Source organism: Schistocerca gregaria, chromosome 2, assembly GCF_023897955.1.
Source record: "Schistocerca gregaria isolate iqSchGreg1 chromosome 2, iqSchGreg1.2, whole genome shotgun sequence".
NCBI classification, from domain to species: Eukaryota; Metazoa; Arthropoda; class Insecta; order Orthoptera; family Acrididae; genus Schistocerca; species Schistocerca gregaria.
Genome location: NC_064921.1, coordinates 54,531,494 through 54,553,183, shown reverse-complemented (window position 1 = coordinate 54,553,183; position 21,690 = coordinate 54,531,494). Strand labels below are relative to the sequence as shown.

Genomic DNA, 21,690 nt, shown 5'->3' with positions numbered 1-21,690 from the left:
AAAACTGACCATAATGTGACAACTCAACTGTTGTTTGGTTACCAGCAGTTCAGCAGTTTTGGCTGATGAAACAAGTTTACATTTGAAAATTAACTAATGATGTCTTTATATGCTTTGAGGATGTCTACTACATTAAGGGATCAAATATCAGGCACAGACACATTTCTCACACCAAACACTAATGTCAAACAGTATATTTCATGCTTAATATTACAAGCTAATCACGACCAAGTTACTACTCACTTCTTCTGCTATTATCTGTGCAACTGTTATTGTGCGAGTACATTTTTCAATTCTCTGTATGTTTTAAAAATCAGACGCTTTTGTGGTTGTTGTTGGTAGTGGTGGGTGGGGGGGGGGGGGGGGTGGTGGTGGTGGTGGTGGTGGTGGTGGTGGTGGTGGTGGTGGTCAAACTTCAGCATTCCTGCTGCAATGTTTTTATTATTACATACTGATGATGTATCTGAACATATAAAAATATTTATTTCACCAAAAGGACACATGTCAAAGTATAACAACATACAGTCATCTGAAATAATAGAATTGCAAGTTTGTAATCTGGTATGCTGTAGCACAGCGAAGACTGCAGAAAATATTCAAGTACATCAAAAACTGGTCACACACCAGAATATATTTTTATATTCTCAACATTTCAGTCAGTTTTTGAAGCTGATGTTGCAGGTGGTGGATCCTTATAGTGTCTGTACTCTGGCTTCAGCTCCCACATATTCTTGTGTGGATTTTTCATATTGTAATTACACACTTCTTTCAATATATCCTTGAGGTACACCTAAAAAATTGTTTACATTAGTGAGACATATGTTCTCCTTTTACTTTTTTAACATATTCTGAAACAGTGTGGTAAGAGCACAGATTGTAGAAAACAAATAACTTTCAAGCACTAACAAAATATGATATATTCACACCATCACAATATGTTTGAAACATCAATTAGGTTTCTAATATAATAGTGGCCTGCTTATGAGCTGCAAACCATATGTTTATTTTCATAAATAATATTCAAATCACTCAATACTATCACAATACACATCACAGTTAATGTATATTAAGAGGACATTGTATGTGAATTCGTTGAAATTTGACATTTTCTGCTTTTTACTCCATAATGTATTTTGTACTTTATTGAACATTTTGGTATATAATTCATTAAAATCAGGCAATTGTGAGACCTTCAAATAATATCTTGTATGTTGACGTGTGACTGTCAAATTTCGAGGCTACGCATATACTGCTACAGTTAAGCAGTCATATCTTGGAAACTACACAGTCTAGAAGGCTGTGAATTGTTTTGTTTTGTGCCTACTGCTACATCTCAGAAGTTGGCATCATGAATAAACAAATCAGTCATTTGTTTCTGATACTAGTTTTTGTTGAAAGTAGTGTGATTTTTTAGTAAGCTAACTTCTATTGCTTTTTATATACAAAATTTTTTTTAGGTTATTTATGTTTAAATATATCTAAAAACAAAGATGATGTGACTTACCAAACAAAAGCGCTGGCAGGTCGACAGACACATAAACAAACACAAACATACACACAAAAATCAAGCTTTCACAACAAACCGTTGCTTCATTAGGAAAGAGGGAAGGAGAGGCAAAGACGAAAGGATGTGGGTTTTAAGGAAGAGGGTAAGGAGTCATTCCAGTCCCGGGAGCAGAAAGACATACCTTAGGGGGGAAAAAAGGACAGGTATACACTCGCACGCACGCGCACGCGCACGCGCACGCGCACGCGCACGCGCACGCGCACGCGCACGCGCACGCGCACGCGCACGCGCACGCGCACGCGCACGCACGCGCACGCGCACGCGCACGCGCACGCGCACGCGCACGCGCACGCGCACGCGCACGCGCACGCGCACGCGCACGCGCACACACACACACCCATCCGCACATACACAGACACAAGCAGACATTTGTAAAGGCAAAGAGTTTGGGCAGAGATGTCAGTCGAGGTGGAAGTACAGAGGCAAAGATGACGTAGAAAGACAGATGAGGTATGAGCGGCGCCAACTTGAAATTAGTGGAGGTTGAGGCCTGGCGGATAACAAGAAGAGAGGATATACTGAAGGGCAACTTCCCATCTCCAGAGTTCTGACAGGCTGGTGTTGGTGGGAAGTATCCAGATGACCCGGACGGTGTAACACTGTGCCAAGATGTGCTGGCAGTGCACCAAGGCATGTTTAGCCACAGGCTGATCCTCATTACCAACAAACACTGTCTGCCTGTGTCCATTCATGCGAATGGACAGTAGATTTTCCGAAATTTTCCTGAATTTCTCCACTCTTTAACGTGTTTTGGCGGCAAGACAAGCACCTAACCTTTATGCACATCGTTGTCTACCAACCCAAGTTCACCACAGGATCAACATAGCCCAGCTTTAACTAACACTTTTTCACATTTTTCACACCAGATCTCCAGTTGCTTTCTAATTTACCTTCATCTCTCCCCATATAATTTTATTTTCATTTTCATTTCAGCCTCATGTTACACTTTCCACCTTCTAATACCATGTCACTCTCACAACACCCCCACAACAACCCCATTAAGTTTTATTTACATTCCCTCCACAAACATGCCTTCGCCCTAGCCAAATTATGCTCCCATATTTTATTTTCTCAGGCTTGTTTGACATTTGGCATTACCCACAAAGGCCTCACACTTGAAGTTCCCATCTCTGGCTGCAACCCTTCTTTCCATCAGTCCCTATACCAGTTCCAAACTGAACAATCCATTGCTCTCACCCACCTAATCCTTCACCTACACATCAACTCAGCCAATGAACACACCTGTCAACTCCTATCCTTAATAAAAGTCCTCAATCTTTCCTCTCCCACATCCACACCGACTGTTCAGAGCATCCTCCTACAGGCCAACCGCAAATTAGAACAGCATGCCACTCTCCACCTCAAAAAACTATAAATTCTCCTAGTTTCCCACCTCCGGAAAGGCAACTCACTCACCCTTCAGAACCTAACCTCCTCTCATTGCACACAAACCCAGTCTCTCCCATCTACTCAATCTCCCACTTCCAGCTCCACTCCCTCCAAAACCTCAAAATTCCAATCAACACAATCTGGAACCACAACACCCTAATTCAGTAGTTAACCTTTCCTCCAAACCTCTCTCCCAATCCGAAACCTCTGTCCTATCCAAAGGCCTCACCTTCAGCCCCACTCCCAGATTCAACCAAACAGCCCTCGTCAAAGATTTACTGTCCTACACTCGTACTCTCTACTGGAAATATCACTTTTCCGTGAAGAAAAATGATCCTAATCCTACTCCTAATGATCCAACTCCCCATGACACTATCCAAATTGAACCTAGCCTGGAACAGTTCCGTCCTCCGTCACAGCAGCACCCACCTCCTCTTCCTCACAATCACCCTCTCCAAACCTTCCAGGAATTTCTGACTTCCAGCCTTGCCTCTCAATCCTTCTTAAAAAACCTTAATCCTACTTCCAACATCACCACTGCTGAAGCCCAAACTATCCGTGATCTGAAGGCTGTCATTCTTCCGGCAGACAAGGGTTCCACGACCGTGGTACTTGATCGTCGGGAGTATGTGGCTGAGGGACTGCGCCACATACAAAGTTTGCCAAGGTAATCCCATTCCTAATGTCCAAGGGGAGCTTCAAGGAATCCTCAGAACCTTAGGCCCCCTACAAAACCTTTCACCTGGCTCCATCAACCTCCTGACCCCACCGACACCCTGCACTCCTACCTTCTACCTTCTTCCTAAAATTCACAAACCCAATCATCCCGGCCACCCCATTGTAGCTGGTTACCAAGCCCCCACAGAATGTATCTCTGCCTACATAGATCAACACCTTCAACCCATTACATGCAGTCCCCCATTCTTCACCAAAGACACCAACCACTTTCTCGAACGCCTGGAATCCTTACCCAATCTGTTACCCCCAGAAACCATCCTTGTAACCATTGATGCCACTTCCTTATACACAAATATTCCGCATGTCCAGGGCCTCGCTGGGATAGAGCACTTACTTTCATGCTGATCACCTGCCACCCTACCTAAAACCTCTTTCCTCATTACCTTAGCCAGCTTCATCCTGACCCACAACTACTTCACTTTTGAAGGCCAGACATACCAACAATTAAAGGGAACAGCTATGGGTACCAGGATGGCCCCCTCGTACGCCAACCTATTCATGGGTTGCTTAGAGGAAGCCTTCTTGGTTACCCAGGCCTGCCAACCCAAAGTTTGGTACAGATTTATTCATGAGATCTTCATGATCTGGACTCACAGTGAAGAAGAACTCCAGAATTTCCACTCCAACCTCAACTCCTTTGGTTCCATCAGATTCACCTGGTCCTACTCCAAATCCCATGCCACTTTCCTTGGCGTTGACCTCCATCTGTCCAATGGCCAGCTTCACACGTCCGTCCACATCAAACCAACCAACAAGCAACAGTACCTGCATTATGACAGCTGCCACCCATTCCACATCACACGGTCCCTTCCCTACAGCCTAGGTCTTCGTGGCAAACGAATCTGCTCCAGTCCGGAACAGTCCGGAATCCCTGAACCACTACACCAACAACCTGAAAACAGCTTTCGCATCCAAATAACCAGAGCCACTTCCTCATCCCCTCAAACCCAGAACCTCCCACAGAAGAACCACAAAAGTGCCCCACTTGTGACAGGATACTTTCCGGGTCTGGATCAGACACTGAATGTGGCTCTTCAGCAGGGATACAACATCCTCAAATCCTGCCCTGAAATGAGATCCATCCTTCATGAAATCCTCCCCACTCCACCAAGAGTGCTTTTCCGCCGTCCACCTGACCTTCGTAACCTCTTAGTTCATCCCTATGAAATCTCCAAACCACCTTCCCTACTCTCTGGCTCCTACCTTTTAACCGCCCCTGGTGTAACCCCTGTCCCATGCACCCTCCCACCACCACCTACTCCAGTCCTGTAACCCTGAAGGTGTACACGATCAAAGGCAGAGCCACATGTGAAAGCACTCACGTGATTTACCAACTAACCTGCCTACACTGTGAAACTTTCTATGTGGGTATGACCAGCAACAAACTGTCCACTCGCATGAATGGACACAGGCAGACAGTGTTTGTTGTTAATGAGGATCACCCTATGGCTAAACATGCCCCGGTGCACGGCCAGCACATCTTGGCACAGTGTTACACCGTCCGGGTCATCTGGATACTTCCCAATAACACCAACCTGTCAGAAATCCGGAGATGGGAACTTGCCCTTCAGTATATCCTCTCTTCTTGTTATCCGCCAGGCCTCAACCTCCACTAATTTCAAGTTGGCGCCGCTCATACCTCACCTGTCTTTCAACATTATCTTTGCCTCTGTACTTCCGCCTCGACTGACATCTCTGCCCAAACTATTTGCCTTTGCAAATGTCTGCTTGTGTCTGTGTATGTGCGGATGGATATTTGTGTGTGTGTGTGTGTGTGTGTGTGTGTGTGTGTGTGTGTGTGTGTGTGTGTGCGCGCACGCGCGAGTGTATACCTATCCTTTTTTCCCCCTAAGGTATGTCTTTCCGCTCCCAAGATTGGAATGACTCCTTACCCTCTCCCTTAAAATCCACATCCTTTTGTCTTTCCCTCTCCTTCTCTCTTTCCTGATGAAGCAACGGTTTATTGTGAAAGCTTGATTTTTTGTGTGTATGTTTGTGTGTCTATCGACCTGCCAGCGCTTTTGTTTGGTAAGTCACATCATCTTTGTTTTTATATATATTTTTCCCACGTGGAATGTTTCCCTCTATTATATTTATATATAAATAAAAGCTTAAAAGTAACTTCAAGAAACACAAATTTGTGGGTAACAGATATGTGAGGCCTGCATTTTCTTCTAAAGTATTTGAAAACAGCGATGAAAAGCCATGTCATGCTTTGTGTCCACCTCAACCAAACACTTGGTGTAAATATAGGCAAGCTGAATTTTTTGGCACTGTGCATGAATTTACACACAAACATTCTCTTCCTTTGGCAGTAATGGAGGCACTCAAACCTATTTACATGGGAAGACCCAGAATGTGAATGAGTCCTGCAATAATGTTGTATGGTGCCATGTGACTAAAAATGTATTTGTTGGCCTTATGATTCTAATGTTAGCAGTGTCTGATGCTGTAGTAACTATTAATAGTGAAAGACTTAAGGTTCTGGAGAAGTTAGGAGTATGATTTGGACAGAACACAGCTAAAGGACTACGGGAAGTGGATCAGCTTCATGTACGTGAAGCAGAGTTGGATGCTCAGCAAATGACAAAAGAAGCAAGAAAGAAAAGGTGGAGGGTAAGGAGTTTTGACACTGAAGAAGACACAGACTATGGGCCAGGGCAATTCTAGTGAATTAAAGATGCAGAAATGTAAGTCTGTATAAGAATTTGTAACAAAGTTTTAAACCGCAATATCTCTGAACAACATTTCTTGCAATAAAAGACCTGTTTTCTAAAAAAGTACTGATGGTAGAGAAATGGAATTTCCACAGCATGCCCAGTGTGAGATTCAACACATATTGAACTAGAATAATTAAAATATCCTGAGTTGTTTTGTTTTTATGTTCATTTATCTACAAAATTCTGTCAAAAAATTCAATGTTTGAGAAAAGAAAAAAGATAACATGCACTCCTGACAGGTGGATGTCCCGTCATTTCAACCAGCTCAGGCTGTACACAGCAGGGTCTGTTCCAGAAGGCCCACCACCTCCCCTTCCCCTGCCGCCGCTTACGCCCATTCCCGTGTCACAGACGGTCCGGTTGGCACCAAAGTGGGGGTCAATGGCTGTTAGATCCCTGTCTAGGGTTTCTTGTCTCCTCAACTACTTCATCTGTCGCCGCAGCCACCGCCGCCTCCGTTGCTGGGTCCAACACCCCCACCCCTGGCACCTCCGGCTCCAACCAGTGACTTCACCAAAGAAGTCATTATTGAGACCCCGTCCCCAGTATTGTCCCACAGCCACTCACAAGATGGGGGACAGTGCACCAACCCACTCCTTCATTACTTCCGCCTCTACTCGCAGGTGACTACCCGCCACCTGCTGCAGCAGCCATTGTCGCTGGGCGATGGAATGGATATCAGCACTGTCATTGGTGTTTTCCACGACTCATAATCTAGGTGTCTTGTGAGATCATTGCTTTTTTTTTTCTCTCATGGTGCCAATGCTTTTTCAGTACCAGTGTTTTTCTTCTGTACCACACTTTTTTCTGTACCATGCACTTTCTCTGTATCACCTATTTTTCTGTGCCTAATGTCTTTATGTATGTATGTGGTTTTCCCACCCCCTAGAAGGGAGGAGCAATGTACGTCCACTCATGAAGTGCTTGATTTCAGACATTGAGAGTGCATATAGTTCACAGCACTGCCTTATAAAGGTGCACTCTTGCGAGCTGCCAAAGGAGCAGCATTATTTAAGTGATTGCAAAAGAGTGCTTGGCCTATTCTGTAACCTGTATTACTGTTGTACTGTCAATATGTTAAATGCTACACACAACATGGGCATCGTACGTGTTGCTCTATAAAGTACTATGTTTCATAAAGTGTGTTTGTTCTTGATATAAAAGTTATGGTCTCAGTCATTCTACATACTCTGTTCATCAAAGTAGGGCCCCAGCCAGCAAAACTGAACTGCAAACGTGTTTCCTTCACCACAACACACAGTGTCAAAGTAGCAACTGTGAGCCACACACTGCCAACGTGCGACCTTTGTACAGCTTATCGGGTATGTGCTAGGGCAGCCATCATGACACATCAGTCTATGTGGCAAGTAATAGAGGGGACAGTATGTGCAGATGGTACCTAGAACTGTTTCAGGTCTTCCTCTCCCACTGCAACATCAGACACCACACTTCCAAGTTCCTCATTAATGTGTGGCAAGAAACACCTGTATTAGAGCACCTGAGACCACAGCTGAGGCCTTCTTTAATAATTTACTCAAATTAAATATACCTTCTCTACTCAGCATTCAAAAATTTGTACACTAGATCCTCGGTAGCTTTCCATACCACAAAAATATTGCCAGAATTGGAAACCTGCTAACAGATTACAACTGTTGGCAAGATCAGGGCTCAAACCCAAAGTCGTACATTTTGCAATACGCAGGGAAACTTCTGTGAAGTTTGGAGAGCAGGTAGGAGGTGTTTGTGGAACAGAGGCTGCAAGGATGGGTCACGAGTCGTGCTCGGATGACCAAGTCCCAGTCTGGCACATAGTTTTAATCTGGTAGCAAGTTTAAAATCAGCACACACTCCACTGCAATGTGAAAGATTCTATTATGACACACAATTTATAATTAATACTTACAATAGGCTGCCTCGTTATTTTCACTAGGTCCTTTATATTATAATACTGGTGTTTTTCAAAAGCTGCAAAAAGCATTTCAAGAACTGCATCTTTATCATCTCGAGCCTTCTTCCCTTCAGATTTCTTCTTTTCTTCATATTCAATCTATAAAATGAACAAATTGCAAGAAAAATGATTAGAATACAAAAATGCATTGCTGAAATTTATCTATCACTGTGTGACAAAGTCAAGCAGAAAGTTCTTAATAAATTTACTTATATTCTTGTAGTAAAATGCAAGAAATTTGCTGTCCCACACACTAGTTACTATATAAATTAGTACAGCACATTTTTAAACCAGCTGCTATAATGAGCTGCCTTTTTCTTGACTTCTTCCCAAGAGCATCAAATTAGAATTCTTCACATTCAATAAAATATGACAAATTAAGGCTTAATATACTCAATAACACCAACAATCACACAATTTCTGGAACAGGTGATTTTTATGGTACTACTTGCAAACCCTGGTCCACATTCGTCCTCAAGAGTCTGTGGGAAGCAGTGTACTCTGTATGTTAGGTCACAGGTGAAGCTTTCAAAATATTATCTATGTCAAGGTACGTCCTTATATCTTTCGCGAAAGGACAAAACATCTGTTCTAGCAGTTGACCGCATTACAGTATACCAAATTTCTGGAGGTTGTCTTACTATATATGACACACTATATCTGAAATCCACTTGTCTCCAATACATAAATGTACGGTTTTTGTTTGTAATCCTGTAACTGAGGATGTGCTGATAGCTTTTCTTTCATTTCTTTTTCTGCTAACATGTTTCTTCATTTGCTTTTTTTCTGAACTCTCTTCAGACAACTTGAATAATTATTTTTACGTCAGTACCTACCCCTTCTGATACTCATTCATGATTGCTTTACCTGGTTATTCTAAGCAGTGTTTTGCACACACCTCTTTATTATTTCAGATCCCCCAGCTCCTAACCACCCACCACTTGTTCCTCATAGCCAAATGGCATTTCCTGCTCCACCATGGGTTTATGGGACTGGCTGTCTGCTAGGTTTAACAGGTAGTTTTGGGATAGGCACATCAGCAGCTCTGTGAACGATGGTAGTTACGAGTTCTACCAAGTATCTGATGCTGGACTGATGTTATACTACAACCATTTTGCTGGAAAAGATAACACAGTGGATCCTCTTCAAAAAAGAAGAATCAAAAACATTGTTTATTTGCAGTCAGTGGACAAAATGCTGGATTTTGAAGCACCAGATCTCAGACCACAGTCATTGCACAGCATATCACAGAATGATACAAAATGGTAAACTGAGGTGACAAAACTAAAGATACAAACTTCAGATTATGTTTACTGAGCAATTCCCTCACCGTCATCACCAGCCAATAACAAAACCAATAAAATATAACAACTTTGTGCACTTTCTGCATAATGGCCAACTAATCTACAATCCATTTCACATAAATTTGCCTCATGAAGAGGAGGGCCAAAGCAGAAGTGCAATACAACAGTGCCAGCAAGCAGAATTTGATGGAGAGCTGCCTACAGTTTATGAAACAAGCTCAGACACACACTTGCATTAGAATGACTGATGCTTCAGAGATGTAAAGTTTTGTATGAGGGTTGGAACTTAAATAGTGGCAGCTATTTATTCACAACCAATACAAAAGAGTTACATATTTGCACCTGTTACTGTCCTTCAAAGTAGTCAGCAGCATTGTGTAGAACCCATTGCCAGTGACGTGGAAGCCATACTATACCATTAGCAGAGCCTGTTCTGTTGATGATGCGAATGGAGCGGTCTAAAGTTATGGTGATTCTTGTGTACAACTGTGATGGTGTTAGCCTAACGAATTATGTTCCTCCACAGCAGACCATCAATGCACAGTATTACTGTTCGTTTTTGGAGCATCACCTGCGACCAGCTTTGCAAAAGAAGCGGTTACACTTTCTGCTCAACCCACCAATCATTCTGCACGACAATGTGTGGGCACATACAGTACAAGCTGTGGCTGCTGTGTTCGGTTGATGGGACTGGGAAGTACTGTACCATCCACCATACTCCCCGGATTTAACTCCTTGTGTCTTTGATTTGATTCCATAGATGAAGGAATGAACCACTTCATGGCATTCAATTCAGAACAGTTCCAGAGATTCAACAGACAGTAGACCACTCCATTCGCAGCATCAACAGAACAGGCTTTGCTAACGGTATACTATGCCTTCCACATCGCTGGCAACGGGTTCTACACAATCCTGGTGACTACTTTGAAGGACAGTAACAGGTGCAAACATGTAACTCTTTTGTATTGGTTGTGAATAAATAATTGCCACTATTTAATTATTCTGTATAAGCCTATCATGATTTAGAAGACAAATGGCATAACTGCAAAATCCTTTAACAGAGTCTCTTAATGTGAACTAAGTAGTACATTATCAAAGAATTTCAGTCTACAGAATAAGTAACTGATTAGTGAGGTTAAAACGGATCGAACTGCGAGGTTAGTGGTCACTTCTTCTTTAAATAATCAACATCTAAATGATTACATGAGGGGAGTAAAGGGTGGTCAACCCATCTGAACTTTCCCAGTTTCACATGAGATGTAGACCCTGGCAAGAGCAAAAGTAAAGAAGCAAAGATACAACTATGAAAAAAGAAGTCATAAAATACATTCCAGTGGGGGAGGCTCATGGGCTAGTATTGCAGCTGGAGCTATCGTCTGCAACCAGGTCACTGTAGAAGAATGATAGAATTTGTGTCACAAAATGGTAAACAGAAGTGATAAAACCAAAGCAACAAACTTCAAATGAGGGTATATAATCATATTCTCAAATAAAACAAAAATAGATCTGCCGCTAAACAGTGGTATAAATTAGTCCATATGTTTCAATGCACACCATGAGATCAGTAAGAAATATCTAAAACAGAGATTAAACAGAATATTTAGTGCCTTCAATTAAAGTCCCAGAAGCCTCATAAATAAAAAGGATGAACTTTAATATCCAACCAGGAAAATGGAAAGGCAGATGAAATTTCAGCAGACTTGTGCATATGAGTAGCTCATATGGAAATCACTGGGACATGACAGATTCATCTCGGTGGATACTAGCTAATGTCACACTACTGTAGAACCAATCAGGGAAAAGGAGGAGTAACTTTATATGCAAAAAAATACAGAGTTGATTAATCATCTCAGTTTTGTCACAGTCATATTCAAGTCCCACTTTAACATATATTCTGATTTCAGTACTGTTTGGTCGCTGTTTCTCTCTTTTACTTTTTTGCTTCACTTCTGATGTGATTTGCCCCTTTATTCACCTCCACTAAGCTATTTTAGGATTCTAAGGTTCTGAAATGTATCATCTTTAAACACAAATGAAATAATTATATGGAGATTGGTGTGGTGTACTTATGTCATGCTTCACTATGATACGGGTCTTCAACACGTTTCTCAATTTGCAATAATTCACAGTTACTTACTTACAGAGCACATCTCATAATCCTACACTGCAGCTTAAACTTACATGTGAGATTGCATGTCACTCTATTAGATCAATTATGTGAAAAATCACAGCCAGAAAATAAATAAATCAATCAAGTTTGGCAAAGTTTACTAACATTGTGTTTATGATCTGACACTGGTTTGAAGTTATGAACGATTCTCTCCAACTGCTGTACTTGTCTTGTGGGAAGAGCCGCTTTACGTATTGATTCCAACTTCATTTTCATATAGCAATTGTCCGCTGAAAGAATAAAAGATATTCTTAGTCTCCTTTGATTATCATCCCACTAACAGTTCAGCACACTTTTGAAGGTTGTTAATAAAACTGTTACCATAGGGTCGGCATTCCAGTTTTTGAACTACACGGCCCTCTAAACTCAATTTTTCAGTCTCTGGGACTACAGAATCAGAATTTGATGCTGAAACACAAGAGAAAGAATGTATCAGTTACATTGAAAAGATATTCTTTCTTAAAAATAGCAATAGGAAGAATAGTTACAAGAAATAAACAGTAAAATAAAGAAAATACAGGGGAAATAAGGAAAGCAAATATGGTAAATTTGCTACTATATGAAAATGTTAGAATACACTGAGATTTTATAATACTGCCCCCACCCCCCTTCTTTGCTCAGTGATGGGCTAACAACCAAGGAAATGGCACGAGCATATCGCACACAAACAGCACATGTAATAAGCATTTTTGGACATTCATCTCTTCGTAACATTTAGGCCTGCAAAAAACCATTGGAAAAATTTCTGTCTTAAGTAAGAAACAAATCACTGGTTTTTCTTTTAATGGTATGTATTTCACCACATCATGTGCTATCTTCAGTAAAGTTTTGGTGGCAGAACAATTGGTGGAGGATCCTACAAATACAACTTAAATCTACTTCTACACGAACAGAAGATATAATCTGACACAAACTCATGTTAGCATACACACAATGATAAAGACTGTGACAAACATTACATTGTTGACCAGTGAAATATACTGTATCTGTTATTAACACTGCATCAAAAACTGAGTTTACAACTCTATGAGAGGAATTCATAAAGCTTTAATCACCACTTCACAAAAATAAAGTTAGGTGATTATTTTTTGCTTAATAATAAATAGTTGATATTCTTGATAGATATGGAGTCTCACCTTTATCTTCAATAATAATGTAGCTTGAAGCAAAGAATTAAAAAGCTACAAATTTTAATTCACTGTTTGAGCCTACATTACTATTGTAGATAAACTTTTTGTCTGTTTGCAGTTACATGATGATGGATTTGGAGTTCCCAATAGCACAGTCATCAGCACACTTACTGGATGTCAGCAGGCAAATATTTTGGGAGGGGCAATTTATGTCCCCACAGGCTACGTTTCGCGTAAAGCATTAAAATCCAACTATCAACTGCAAAAATTAACTTTATGATACATTAAACAACGAGACTTAAAATTGATGAATAAAAATGCTAAACTGCTCAATCAAGCTATTCACTCGAGGGGCTGTTGACCTCCTCTCGCCAAAAGTTGAGAGATAGCACTTGACATTTCTCAAAATTTTGAAATGTGTTACACTGGTGTCAGCATTGGCAAGGATGGTGGACACAGCTGCAGCCAAAATGAGTGTTTCCCTTATGTCACATGTAAAACACATCTAGTTAAAATATATTGTACCAAAAATGGTACACTACAAACTTAGGGTAGCGGAAGACCTTCCCACTGGAGGGGGAAACAGTGTGTTACCACACATGAGAGATTGATTTGACTGATCAACTTGTTGTTCAGCACCTTCAACCATGTATTTTCATACTGATGCATGACTCTTCTGTCAATGAGATTATGACGTGCAGGATGGCACACCAAACTGGAACATCTTTGTCACTTTGTCAGATGTATCATTTCTTCGCATTCTTATGTATCCTGGTATGCAACAGAAGGCCACCTCTTTGTCTCAGTTTTTGATCCACCGTAAGGCACTGTCAATGGTCTGAATCATTTCTGCTACTGGATATACTTGTTGTGCCAGCTGTAGGGCACTGAGTGAGTCATAGTAGATGAGAAACTTTTTGTTACCATGATTTCGTACCTGCTCCAGTGCCTGCATGACTCCATATACCTCTGCATCATTATTTGTTAATTGCTCTGGAAGGCATACCCCAAAAACCGTATTGTGAAAAACTGCCGAACAACCAAATGCACTCCCTTGCTTAGATCCATCAATTTATATAAAACTATAAACCTTGGTGTGTTCTTAAAACTAAAGAAAACAAATTTTTAAAGCAGTAATCTGGAGTACATGATTTCTTGTGCTCTGTCAAGGTTAAAATCACTCTGAGCATCTGAAGACATGATGGCAGCAGTTCGTTCCATCCCTGGCTGCTAATTCTCAGGTCTGATACATCCAGATTACTGAGACAGTCTTCAGTGTGTATCCCAAATGCCTTGGTCACATATGGCCAAGTCCTCAAAATCTGCTGAAAGTTTAGTCGGTCCACCACACAAAATTACTGAGGTAATACTAACATTTTCAGGGCCCTTACAGCTATAAGGAGGTGCTGCCATGTTCAGAGGTGGTCCACCAGCTTCTGCACACAGACTCTGAACTGGGCTGGTCCAACACCTCCTGATGTGGTCTAATACCCTTATAGTAGACAGAGTCTAACATCTTGACCTACATATATTTAGAGCCATAAACCATGGCACCTAATTTAGTCACAAGAGAGGACTCACAGAATATTGTGAATATGTTTCCTGATCCTGCTTCACTTTGCTAGCTATAGCATGCGAGAGTCATGAAATAAAATCTGGGGCTACAGACAGGGATTTGGGTGATATTCTGAATGTCTTGTCCAAAAATTACTTTGACCAGATATTTGAAAAATTAACTTGCGAGAGTGATGTCTAAGACCTCCTAGCAACAAACAGATCTGAACTTCTCAAATAAAACAGAGAGGAGGGCAAAGTGATCAAAAGGCTGTGATAGCATCAATGACTATCGATGCTGTAAGAAATCTTAAGGAAAGTAGGAAAATATTTTTACTGTGTTAGACTGACAGGACACAAACTGCAGAGTATCTGAGTAGTCAATATCAAATATTCAGTTCTGAGAATGAATTGATGAAATTCAAAAGTGTCATTCAATATGACATAGAGAAGTACATTCCCAGCTAGGTTTTGAGGGGTGGAAAAGACCCACTGTGGTTTAATGGCCATATTACAAAGTTGCTATGGAAGCAAAGAGAGATTCATCATGGATTTAAGGTGAGCTTCATCACAGATTTTACTCTTTGAAGGGTGGGCTTAACTGCAACCTACCACGTACACACAGGGTTCATTTTAATTGAAGACAGTGGAATATCTCAAAAACCACACATTGGATCAAAAAAGTTATAATTCCAATTTGTTTATGCCAGAGAGGGACATCCAATGTGGAGGGGGTGGGAGGGGGGGAGGGGAGGGAAGGGAAGTGGAGGGGTGAGGGAACTTTGAAATCTTCAAATGAACCTTTTTTTTTAATTGCAGATTATGACTGTATGGCACATTTACATACGTTTTGTCTGATGCACTTTCTTCATTTCACTGCACATGGCGCTGTAATTGGAGGAACAGAAATGGGTACACAGTCGTAATTTACCACATGATACGCAGCAGCCCTTGAATAACCACTGATACATGGGACCCCATCTTTATGTTGCAAGGGTAGGACAGGCCAGAATTTCATAACTTCTTATTGAAAACACCATTTGCAACTTTTTATCCCTCCAACATATTGAACAGTGGACTACTTGATGGGCCACCATGGCTGTGCAGTGAACTATAACGTATCATACCAGACAGTACACAGTGACCAGAGCTCACATATCGTGCAGATGTACAACAGATAGTGGTTCAAAACATTACAATACTTGTGCAGTGTTTATTGCCTGCATTATTGCCTGCACATCTACCTATCATTTGGAGAAAAGACATGCAAGTGGACAATCAATGCTGCAACCACAGAAGAAAAAATTCAAATGATCATAATCCACGGAGAATATAGGAGAAATGTTGAGGCTGCTGTTGACTTGTATGCTGAGTGTTTCCCAGAGAAAGCTCACTCTTGTTTGTCATTTTACAAGGTTGTGAACGCCTTTATGTTTGTTGGCAGCATACAGCCTGACGAAAGGAAACAAAGCAAACGTGTTACAGGAGATCTACTAGCAACATACCACAACCACAGATAAGCACTCAGCAATTACATTGTGATTCCAGTATGCCTTTAGGTAGTATTGTCACAACACCGCATAATTATAAGTATCATCTATATTAAGTGTGACTGCATTAAGAACTTTGTTGTGCCGGTTTCCATAACTGGATAGCGTTTTGTGAATGGGCATGTCAACAAATGTAAACAAACCCCACATTCTTTGGCAACATACTATTTTCCAATGAGTCAAAATTCACAAAAAATGGCAGCATTAACCAGCAAAAGCATGCATTATTGGAGTATAGACCATCCTTGCTAGTTATGGCAAGCCAACCATTAGTGTCCTTGGTTGGTTAATGTATGGTGTGGCATCATGGGGAACAAACTCAATGGTCCATGTTTTATTTATCATTGAAAAGATGAACAGTTTTGGAACAGAATCTACTGGTACTACTGCAGGCTGTTGCCCTGGATGTTCAACAATGTATGTGGTTTCAGCATGACGGTTGCCCAATGCGTTATGCAGTTGACGCATGGGAGATATTAGGCCATTTTTACACTGGTCAGTGAATTGGCAGAGATGGCCCTATTAATTGGCCTGTTTGGTCAGCAGATTTCTTTCTGCGGGGATATTTAAAAAATAAGGTGTTTCAGTAAGTGCCAACAAGCAATAAAGATGTGGTCAATCACATCAGAAATGCCTTTGCTCACATTCCTGCAGATATTCTTCTGTCCTGTGTATGGTCATTTGAAAAGCGGACCACTAATGTATTAAAGTTGGCGGCACTGTGTTTGAACACTTACTCTAATAGGAAAAGAGAGTAGCATCCGCCTCGAGACATAACCACAGTGTTTGTCAAGTAGTCCCAAGATTGATACGGAAGAGGAATACAATGTTGCAGATGGGGTTTCCAGTTAGAAGTTATGAAATAATGACACGTCCTACCCTCTCAGCATGAAGGTGGAGCCCCACATGCCATTGCATATTCAACAACCATTGAGTAGCACATTGTAAATTATGAATGTTTAGCCATTTCTATTCCTCTGATTACAGCACCATCTGTGGCAAATTAAAGAAAATGCTACAGACAAAACATATGTAGATTTTGCCATAAAATTTTAATCTGCAATAAAAAATGGGGGTTACCATTGAAGATTTCAAAGTTACCCTCCTCCTAATGTCACCAAAGCATGGGGTGGAGTGGGGGATTGAGTGAGGTATCACTAGATATCCCCCTCTGAGACAAACAAATTGGAATTATAACTTTTTTTGATCTGATGTGCAGTTTTTGATTTATTTCAATGTCTTCAGTTGAAACAAGCAGGCTACATTAATGCTTTGAAAGGGGAGTGGTGGCTGTGGCTAACCACATATTTTTCTCAGCTAACAATCTAATTGCTGATTTAAGTTCCATTAGACAGAAGAAGAATCACAGTTCAGTAATTTTATTGCATATTTATGACACAAACTGATATTTCATACATTGTTGATGTTGTTCATGGAAATGTTGTGCACTTCTCTCTATAGCTCTCCTTTATACAGCTATCTGCGGTACATAATTGTTTATATTTATGTGCTGACCTTCCACAAATCTACAAGTAATAGTACATTTTATTTGAATAGACTTTTCTACATTTCGTAACGGATGTCTGTGTGATTAGTGGCACTAACCACCGTCCTTCTCCATCCAGTATATTTTCTTCTCCATCCAGTATGTCTCACCCGAGATGAACAACAGAGGAAGAATGTTACCAAATATTATTTGATGAAATTCCTTCTGGTGACAACAGTGTTGACAGTGATTTAAGTAATGTTAATAATCCGGCATTCACTACAAATAGTGCAACTTCTAGTCTTGTTTACAGTTGTATGTTGAACAGTATGATTCTAAGGATAAAATGATGAGACAAATGAAAATGACATGGTACCTCTCCCTGTTCCATCAAAAGTCAAGATAAACTGGATTCAAGAAACAAGTGTCAACCACGTGCCATTATTTACTGGACAAGGTGGTGCAGTTGCAGAAATAAAGAACAAACCAAACCTAAAGCCAGATGACTTATTGTGCAAGTTTTTCGATGAAATGCTTATAAAGCATATAGTGTTTCAAACCAATTTGTACGCAACACAGACATTCAAATGTTTTGTCGCCACCAACGAACACAAAATAAAAATTTTTATAGGAATACATCTATCTACAGAGATTACTGGAACACTGATCCAGACCTTGACGAAACTTATACATAAAGCTAAAGCCAATAAAAAGATTTAGTTGGTTACTGACAAGGGAAACTCCCCCCCCCCTCGCCCCCCCCCCCCCCAGATTTATTGGTAAGATAGTCCAGTGGATAGCTCGTCAAAAACTGAACACAGATCAAGCATGAAAACAGGAAGAGAGTATACTGAACTGTGAAAAAAAAAGAAAGAAAGAAAAACCAGCAAAATAGAAAGAGTAAGTGGTCTAAGCTAAGAACTGCAGTAAGTGATGGCAAGCAGCCCCAACGTCATGGTGAAGTGGTCACAGTGTTGGATTGTCAGCTGGGCGAGCTGGGTTCAAAACTCCCTCATGCCATTTATTTATTTATTTATTTATGCATTTATTTTACCTGGCAAGATTAGGGCCTTCAGGCCCCCTCTTACACCTAACCAGGCATACTCAGATTGAACGAGTTACAGTTTCTACATAACATTAAGGACATATAGCCTATTATGCAGTATTGATGTTAAAGAAAAAAATAGATATAACAGTAGTACAATGATAATTACAACAATAAAAAATAATTATAACAATCAATAATAATAATAATAATAACAATAATGACTATGTATATGAAAGTAAACATACTTTTCTTTTATGAATGTCAGTCCCATTGTTAGTTGGGAATTTTCTCGTTATGTTCTTGCAGCTTGTGAGTTATTCTCATCGAGCAGAGACATAAGACGATAGAATGGGGTGAAAGAGATATATAAGAGGTAGATAGGTTAGAGGAAGAGAAATAGAACGGTAAAATTCGAAGCTGTGATGGAGAGGAGAAAGAAAAAGATGGGAGGGGCACAAGAATGGTGGCTATACCATCCCTAATATGTAAGTTTTGAGTTCCCTCTTGAATGTTGAGTAGTTCTGGATAAGACGCACATCACAGGGGAGCGCGTTCCATAGTCGTATGGCTGAGATGGAGAATGTCACGCAGAAGATTTCGTGTTATGTAAAGGTACAGCCAAGATGATAGACGTATCCGATCTGGTATTGCGATTGTGAAGTGATGATAGATGTTTAATGTGAGAAGATAAGTATTGGGGGCACCAGTGGCTAAGAAATCGATGAAGTAAGCACATTGTGTGGAGATCGCATGCCATATGTGGGCGTATCCAACCTAGCTGGGAGTATGAAGGACTGATATGATCATACAACCGAATATTGCACACGTATCTAACGCAAGCATTCATCACTAGCTCGAGGCATCTAGAATTTTCACTATTTGTGCCGTGTTGAACTACATCGCAGTAGTAAAGATTAGGAAAGACTAGTGTTTGGACTAATTTTTGTTTAACATGGGTTGGAAATATTTTTCTAAATTTTTGAATTGCATGTAGGGAGGAGAGCGATTTCCGGCAAGCTGTGACTGTTTGTTCTTCCCAGTTTAGGTGCTCATCCAAGATTATTCCAAGGTCTTTTACTGTTTTTTGGTATGGTAGTTGGGTACCATTGAGGAGTATTTTAGGGACTGTTTCGCGAGAGTACCGGCTGATTAACTTTGGATGAGATATAAGTATGACCTGGGATTTCTTGGGGTTTAGTTTCAGACCTAGGTTCTGTGCCCATCGAGAAACAGAGCAAAGATCTGCGTTCATACTCGCAACTGCGCCAGCAATGTTTTTGGGGCTTGCACTTATGTACAGTTGGATGTCGTCGGCATAAAGATGGTAGTTGCAGGAGTGAATCACTGAAGAAATATCATTAATGTACAGTGACAAGAGTAGTGGACCAAGGACGGAGCCTTGGGGAACTCCAGAGCGCACGCTTCTCCATGATGACTTTTCCGACCCACAAATGACTTGTTGACTTCTGTTTTTGAGGTAGCTGTCGAACCAGTGTATTGCGCTGTTTGAGAAATTCAGCTGTTTCATTTTAATTAGTAATATATCGAAGTCAACAGTGTCAAAAGCCTTGCTAAGGTCAAGCAGTGTTAGGATAGTAGCTTCACGTCTGTCCATAGCATGTTTAGTGTCATCAGTTACTTTGATTAATGCGGTTGCTGTACTATGGTGCTTTCGAAAGCCTGACTGATATTCGTCATGGATGTTATGAGTTTTGAGGTAATCCATCAGTTGTTCATGGACGATGTACTCTAGGGCTTTAGAAATTGCAGGTAGTATGCTGATCGGCCTGTAGTCACCTGGCGACTTAGGGTTGTCAGTCTTGGGTATAGGCTTAATTAAACTTTGCTTCCACTCAGTAGGATATGTACTACTGACAAGAGACAGGTTGAAGATGTCTGTGACAACTGGAATAATAGTGTCTACGACGTTCTTAATCATGCCAATGCTCACTCCATCATTTCCTACTGCCTCGGAAGAGATTCTCATAATTGCCTTGTGTACTGTGCTGGTAGTGACATGTTTTAGGAAAAACTTGTCTCTCGAGAGATTGATATCTTGGGGCTGGTAATTTGTCGCTGCGTGGCAGTTTGCAGCTGTTGAGAAGAAATCGTTTAATTCTTCTGCAGACGCTTGATAAACAGCGTCAGATCTTCGCTTCCCTATACCGAAACTGCACAGCTTTTTCCACAGTGCAGCAGGTTTTGATATGATGCATACGACAGAGCGGGCATGTCTGATTTTGGCATTCCTCACACTTTGCTTGGTTCTGTTTTGGAGTTTCCTATAAGCTTCGTACGCCTCAGGAGTTGGGTTACGCTTGAAGGCCCTATGTGCAGCATCACGTTTATTCATTAACTGGCGTAATGCAGTGGTGAGCCACGGAGCGGGAGCTCTCTTTACCTTAACAGTGCGTTGAGGAGCTTGTTTACATACAGTGCAATAATTTTGCGACATAATTGCCAAATTTTTTCGTCTAAAGTCGGTTCATTGCTTATATCATGCCAAGGGATGCCTGAGCAATCCTTTTGAAGAGCGTCATGGTTAACATTTTTTAAGTTTCTGTAGGTTACCAGGTGAGATTTTTCTTTGGTAGTATGCATTGAGTAATTTAAGAATATCACGTCATGAGCAGAGAGTCCCGGAGCGGATGTCTGATTGGCGCGGATTATTTTATCTGGTTGCTTTGTTGCTATTATATCTATGATTGTGTGGCTGTGTGGCGTGTGATGAGTTGGGTCCAGCGGTGTTAAACTCATATCATTGGAGTGGAACAGTCGCTTTAGTTTTTCGGCAGAGGGAAATTTTAACTGTAAGTCGATGTTTGTGTCGCCCATAATGATTATGTGTTCATACTGTGTCACGAGTGAGGACAGGACAGACTGAAAGGAGGACATGGCACCGACGTTTGGAGGTTTATAGATTACTCCAATTAGCAGTTTCTGATTTGATGTATTTATTTCGAAAAACAAGAACTCTGCTTCTCCTTCACCCTTTGCATCCGATGTACATAGCACAGTAGGTGTCAGATCAGAGTGAACATAGGCACCCACACCACCCCAGCGTCGTGTTTCACGATCTGCCCTTA

General features: G+C 41.0%; 1 protein-coding gene across 1 annotated transcript in view; it reads right to left on the bottom strand.

Annotated features, from left to right (window-relative positions):
- Window positions 1-460: 460 nt before the first annotated feature.
- LOC126336297 (general transcription factor IIF subunit 2) overlaps window positions 461-21,690 on the bottom strand; it is an 87,612-nt gene continuing 66,382 nt past the window's right edge. The window contains exons 5-8 of the mRNA XM_049999834.1: window positions 12,158-12,244; window positions 11,942-12,066; window positions 8,318-8,461; window positions 461-790 (exon numbers count right to left, since the gene is read on the bottom strand). Of these exons, the coding sequence (XP_049855791.1) occupies window positions 653-790; window positions 8,318-8,461; window positions 11,942-12,066; window positions 12,158-12,244 (494 nt within the window). The 3' untranslated portion in view covers window positions 461-652. The remainder of the gene's footprint in view (window positions 791-8,317; window positions 8,462-11,941; window positions 12,067-12,157; window positions 12,245-21,690) is intronic.